Consider the following 6,874-nt stretch of genomic DNA (forward strand, 5'->3'; position numbering starts at 1 on the left):
CCTGAAGAAAAGTGCAAGTTTACCTCAGAAAGAAGTCTCCCGCCGGTTCCGGAGGGTCCACGCCATCGGACTCCATCACCAGTCGTTTCCCGCCGATTGTCCGCCATTTCCAGCTTGTTCCCGCCATCTGCAGAGTTTCCCGCCACTGGGCGACGCTTCCCGCCAAAACCGCAGATTTCCCGCCTTGGAAGAGCAGCGGACGCCATTATGGGCGTGCCAAAGGAGGGCAAGAGGCCACCTCCCATCGTGGGCCGGGACAGAAAATGGCGCCAAAAGTGGAAACCGCCCCCACCAACAGAGACTGTGATGCTGGAGGTGTCTGTCAGCGTGAAAGAACTACCCCTGGAGCTGACAGTCACCGAGTTGCCCCGGGACCGCCCTCTAAGTGGGAGGAGACGAAAGAGAAGAGAAAAGATGGGTGTCGCTTGGAGCAGTCTGGAGCGAGCGCACCCGGAGGCAGGAAGCCTGGAGAGGAGCAGCAGAAAAGCTCACCCGGAGATGGAGAGAAAGCAGAACAGCACCGGCCCGCTGGCCAGGAGTCTGCTAGAGACCGAGGAAGGAGGGCAGAGCAGCACCGGCCCGCTGGCCAGGAGCCTGCCGGAAGCAGAACAGAGCAGCACCGACCCGATGGTCAGGAGCCTGCTAGAGTCCACAACCCCGCTAGGTCTAGCGGAGATCCTTGCACAGCTCCCCCGAGACCGGGAGTGTGCACAAACTGCCCTGGAGGGCCTCACACGGAGGATGGCCCGGGTACAGCGGGAGATACTGGCGGAGTGGAGCCGGGAGATGGCTCAGCACGCAGAGACCAGTCAGCGGAGCACGCTACCCTGGAAGAGGAAGCAGACCGCCTCTGAGGATGGCGCGGGAGGACCCAAGGCCGGAGACGGCGCCGAGGAGGGAGCCGAACGCATGGAGGCAGGTAAAGGGGACGCCTATACCCCAAGCCGTGACACCGCTCACCTGCCCCAGCTCCCCGTCGCAGAGCCCGAAAGTCCCCCTGCTGTGCCCGTAGCCGCCACGTCACCGCAATGGACTAGGCCCCGACCGGAAGCCGCCGCAGCGACCCCTGTGACGTCACGCGCCTCGACCCGGAGCGTGACAAAGCAGGAAATACCACCAGCCTGGTCGCAAGGCCTAGTACCCCCGGGCGCCGCATCACCAACAGCGCCCCCTACCTCCGCGGAGCCTCCGGCCTGGCCGCAAGGCCAGGTAGCCCAGGGCGCCGCCGTATTAACGGTGCCCTTCACCTTCCAGGTGCCCCAGGCCTGGCCGCAAGGCCTGGGCAACCCGGGCGCCACCACCACCGCGCCCGCGCCCGTAAAACCAAGGGTGCCACACCTGGGGAAGGACTTGTTCAGCCAGCTCACATGGCCGGACGGGCGGCCCTTCATCTGGCCCGAAGGATACCATGAGCTGGAACGGCAGCAGAGACTAAGACCCCTGGATGAACCCCTGATTCCGGCTCCGAAGCCCGTGGCACGGATCTCGCCCCCGCTAGCGGAAGCGCAGTTTGAGTGGGACCCCACTGGAGAAGATCTAATGGGGTTCACTCAGGAAACTAGGGCAGCTGCAGCAGAGCGTGCGGAGTGCTGCCGCCAACAGCTCGAGGAGTTTGCGAGGGAGCGGAGAGAGAGGCGGGTCCGGGAACAACAGGCCCAAATAAGGAGCGCCGAGCAAAAGAGCCGGACCAGGAGGGACCCCCGTGCAGCGCACAGTCCCCGTACCACCGGGACTGTAATCAAGTTCAACCAGCAGCATGGGTGGGGCTTCATTCGAGACAACAACACCCCCGGCGACGTCTTTGTCACGCGCAGAGACGTGGAGTCCCATCTGCCGGAGGGGCACAGAGGTCGTGACCTCTACATCGGAGATGAGGTCACCTTTACCCGGCACAAGTGTGCCAAAGGACCTTACGCCCTCCACGTACACCGCCTGACGGAGGAGGAGTTGCGGTGCGAGGAGGAGGAGCAAGAGGACCCGGACGGGTCTGAAGTTCAAAGAGCAGGAGGAAGACGCCGTTGAGTGCGGCAGAGCAGGAGCTGTAAATAAGTTACCCCATGGGGGTATAAAGAAACTGAAACTCTTGCTGCTAAAATAGTCCCCGTTGGGACCAGTGAACTGTTACCCGTTAACCCCTTCATCCTACAGGCTGAGGACTGTGAGCAGCCATTCCCTTCCCTCTACCTGGCTGAGGACTGAGAGCGGCCAACTTTCCCTGTATATAGTTGCGCGTCCTAAAGCGCCCCCTACCGGTTTTATAGAAAACCAGATTTTCTAAGAGACTGTCGCACTTTTCCCGGACACACGGTGCACAGTGTCCGGAGGAGGAACCAGAGACAAGAGAAGTCTACGAGAATGTTTATATAAAAAAATTTTATATATATAATGTTTTATATGTTTTATATGTTTATATGAAAAATTTTGTATGTGTTGGTGTTATTTATGTCTTTACAGCCCGAGGACGTGCTGTGATTTACCAGGGGGGAATGTAGCACCCTGAGGATTCGGCTGCTACAGGGGTATTGCACCTCAACCCAGAGGTGTGATATTCCACTCCCGGGTAAGGATGGAGTGTGGATCTGAGCTCAGATAGACTGCATGCACTACATACATCCCATTTCAGAGGAGCAGGCCGACGGTACTCCCACTTAGAAATGTGCAGGTACAACCGAGCCTGTTCCTGGCTGGAGTGGGAGGGGGGTGGTACATCCCATGTAGTGTAGGGGCAGATAGGGGGAGCAGCCTGGGTAAAGTTAGGAGCTCATTGGGTGCTGGTCACCTGAGCTCACACATAGAGGGTGTATATAAGGTGGGCACCAACTAGAATCAGGGTCAGATGCAGAGAACAAGTCAGACGCAGAGAGTCAGGAGCAGAGGAGAGAAGAAAGACCAAGACCCAGAGTGAGAGAGGAGAAAAGAGAAAGACCCAGAGAGGGAAGACTGAAGGGACCCAAGAACCCAAATTAGAGCACCGGGTGAGGAGTCAGCATCAGGGTACCGGAACCCAAGCTGGTGGGGGCAGAAAACAATCCCCAGCCAGAGACCGGAGACCGTGGGCAGTGTCTGTCACGGTCACCCACCACATTCACCCCGAAGGCACACCACATGAAGGGTCAGGGAACCCAGGGCCAAGGGTGTCCCAACAGAAGGCCCGAGGGAGCTGGACCTAGGTGAATCACTGGTGGGGACGGCTGAAGAAAGGACAGAGGGAGAGCTCAGGGCCACGCTCCGGACTTGTTTGGGGGTTGGCTGGATCCAGGACCTGGTGGACGCAGCACGGCTCGGGTGGTCACTAGCAGCTGGAGTGACCAGTACAACATCTGCAGTAAGTAAACACCCTTAACTGCACAACCCGAGTCTGTCTTCATTGCCGGCTGCACCGCACCACCACAACCCCCATCCTCTGCGCCTGTCCCCTCTGAGGCTATACCCCTCCCGTTGGGGGTTATCCCACCAAGCTGCGCATCCACCATCAGCCTCAGCGGACCCTGCTGCAGCGGCGGCCACAGTGACCGCATTACAACGGGTGGCGTAGTCGACACAAAAGAACTTTAGTAACATCTGTAAAGCTGCCACATAACACTGAGCTTGACGCCCTGGGCACGGGACCGGGTCACAGCCGCTCGGAGACTACAACCCCCCCCCATCTGATCCGGTGCCGGGTATTCCCCTCAAAAAGGAATATGTCCCAGGGGGCGCGTCATGGTACACAATGACTGCACACACGTACACACAGATACGGATAACAGGGATTCTGGTGTTTCCAGTACTGGAAATATCGGACACGTGAAGGAGGCCTAATTGTGAATCAGCAGTGAGCACAACCATGGAGCTGTAAGGGTTAATTATCCTGCACAGACTCTATGCCCTTCTTATGGGAAGAATCTTTTTAGCTTTCGGTTTCTACTCGCCTGACTTCTCCTTCCCCGAACTTGTGGTGGATTCTCTATACTACAAATAAGTGGAGACACTACAACTACTACAACTCTCATCTGACCCTGTTAATCATTTCCTCAGCAGTAAACAGTCTGTGCGCTGCAGGGTCCATAGTTTATTCTGAGAAACCTCCGCCCTTTTTACGTAAGGTTCCTGCTCTTTCCCACCACAATGGCGTCTGCTGAGCTGAGGGACGAGCTGAACTGCTCCATCTGCCTGAGCCTCTATACAGATCCCGTATCCCTGAGATGTGGACACAACTTCTGCCGCTCGTGTATTGTGAGTGTGCTGGATGCCCAGGAGGCGGCTGGAGGGTATTCCTGTCCTGACTGCAGAGCAGAATATCCGGAGCATCCGGCCCTGGAGAAGAACCGGAAGCTGAGGAACATAGTGGAGCGTTTCTCATCTACTCAGCCTGATATGGAGGCGACCAGAATCTTCTGCACTTACTGTGATTCTCCTGCCCCGGCTGTAAGGACATGTCTGCAGTGTGAGACCTCCATGTGTCATAAACATCTCACAGCCCATAACAAGTCAGTGAATCACAATCTAATTGAACCTACCCTGACATCAAAGGATCAAAAATGCTCCACACACAATGAGATCCTGAAATATTACTGTCCTATAGACGCCACCTGTATCTGTGTGTCCTGCTGGGTGGCCGGAGACCACAAGGGACATGACGTGGAGCTACTGGACGTGGCCTCTGACAAGAAGAAGGAGAAACTGAGGAAGCAATTAGATGATCTAAACCCACAAAAAGCAGAAATTCAGCCAAGAGTCCAGAATCTGCAGGATCGTAAGAGGAAGATCCAGGAGAAAGCCTCCGATAAAAGGAAGAACATCAGTAAGATATTTATGGACATTAAGAAGCAACTGGAAATGGCAGAAAAGAAAGCGCTGAGCGAGATCTCCAGGCAGGAGGAGAAGATTGTGTCCCAGATATCTCATCTGATCAAGAAGCTGGAAATACAGGAGGACGAGCTGTCCAGGAAGATGCGTCACGTGGAGGAGATGTGTCGTGTCACCGACCCAATAAGACTCTTACAAGAAAGTGACATTACAGTATGTAGTCATGGAGGTGATGAGGACACAGGGGGAGATGGTGAAGAGGTCAGTACTGAGGAGGATCTGGATGAGGTTCTGATCTCACTGACCTTACACCGATCTATGATGGATATTGTCACCAATGTAACATCAGAGCTCGGGGTCCATGTCCCAGACATATTGCTGGATGTGGACACTGCTAATGAATATGTGAAGATATCAGAAGATCTGAAAACTGCAACAAGATCAGAAGAAAAACAGGAGAGACCAGAATCATCAGGAAGATCTCTTACTTATGCTCAGGTGTTAAGCAGATGTGGCCTCTTCTCAGGACGACATTACTGGGAGGTAGAGTGGAACCAGATAGGAAGATGTGGCATCGCATTGTCCTATCCCAGTATAGAGAGGGAAGGACGACCGTCTGGTATTGGATGTAATCATAAATCTTGGACTTTGTTTATGTGTGATGGAATATATGAAGTAGGTCACAACTCTGTCGCATTAACCCTCAGTGTAAAGCCAACATGTCCAACACTTGGAGTCTTCTTAGACTATGAGGCCGGGCGTCTGTCCTTCTATGAGCTGTGTGACCCCATCAGACACTTACACACCTTCACCGCCTCCTTCACTGAACCCTTACATTTTTGCTTTTGTCTGGAGGATGGAGCCTCTGTTACAATAAGAAGCTGAGGCCGATGTCGTCCACGTCACATTCTAATTACATTATTTCTTGTCACATGGACACATCTGTATATAGTGAGTTATCAGCAGGACCCTCTAGTAATACAATGTATATGGGGGGAGTCATGGGGGGATTGTTCTTATTGTTTTTTCTTCTTCCCTGTAGATCAGATGCAGAATCAATGATTGAGCAGAATGTAAATATTAATGGGTGAATTGTCCTGAGATTGATAATTGTTATTCAGTAAAGGGTTAATCCTATGTGATAAAGTTCTGGTATATAGCTGGGATATGTCATCACTCTCTGACTCCCGGACCCCCACCGATCCTGAGAATAAAGGGGCTGCAGCATTAGTTCAGCCTCCTGCACATCGGAACTCTGGACTCCCCCGGTGCTGGAGCTGCAGTACGGCCGCAGTGGATGGGGGGCACATCAGGGGGTCCGGAGCGCCGCTGTGCAGGGTAACAGGGAGGGGACGCAGCACTAAAAGAAGCCGTGCTGGTTTTGGTAACAATTTGAGATACATTTTTTTTATTGCTTTTTACTGCAATTTTTTAGAGGGTTAAAAATAAGAAGAATAATAAATATAATAAGAAGAGAATAAGGAAACGCTGAGACTGAAATAGATGGAATCAGTAATAACGGGGCAAACTCCGAACAATGACAGATTTTATTACTTCTGCGCTTTTGAACTCAGTTCTTTGTAGGTAAAATTTTTTTAGAGGGAAAATAAACAAAAATCTGCAATTCCAGAATAGTTTTTATATACTTTTATGCCGTTCACCTTATGTTAAAAATACTAAGATTAACATTATTATTATTTGCCTTGTTATGATCAGTTATTCCGGATTTATAGAAGGCTTTTATTCTTTGCTACTTTCCACATTAAACACTATTTTATACAAAACAATATTCTGGCTTTTCATTGCCGTATTCTTGTGACATTTTTGTTTTTCCCCCACAATGCTATACGAGGGGTTTATTTTGTGGGAACATGTAATATTATCAGCGATGTCATTTTCCTTAATATTTGACTTTTTGATGGCGTGTTATTCCATGTTGTGTGTTCTGGTGCGATAGAAAACGCTGCATTGTTGGATTATTTTATTACACTGCTCACTATAATTAATGTGACAGCTTTATAGCTGATTCGTTCCAGATGAGGGGATACCAAATATGTGGACTTATTTTTATTTTAACATAAAAGTT

General features: G+C 52.1%; 1 protein-coding gene across 1 annotated transcript; it reads left to right on the forward strand.

Annotated features, from left to right (window-relative positions):
* The first annotated feature begins 4,056 nt into the window (after nt 1–4,056).
* On the forward strand, nt 4,057–6,536 carry LOC141162519 (E3 ubiquitin/ISG15 ligase TRIM25-like). The gene has a single exon (XM_073648695.1). The coding sequence runs from the start codon at nt 4,108–4,110 to the stop codon at nt 5,671–5,673; it is 1,566 nt and encodes a 521-aa protein (XP_073504796.1). The 5' UTR covers nt 4,057–4,107; the 3' UTR covers nt 5,674–6,536.
* The last annotated feature ends 338 nt before the right edge of the window (nt 6,537–6,874 follow it).

This window comes from Phyllobates terribilis, unplaced genomic scaffold, assembly GCF_046119375.1.
Source record: "Phyllobates terribilis strain yellow unplaced genomic scaffold, ASM4611937v1 Scaffold_9__5_contigs__length_417890890, whole genome shotgun sequence".
Taxonomy (NCBI): Eukaryota; Metazoa; Chordata; class Amphibia; order Anura; family Dendrobatidae; genus Phyllobates; species Phyllobates terribilis.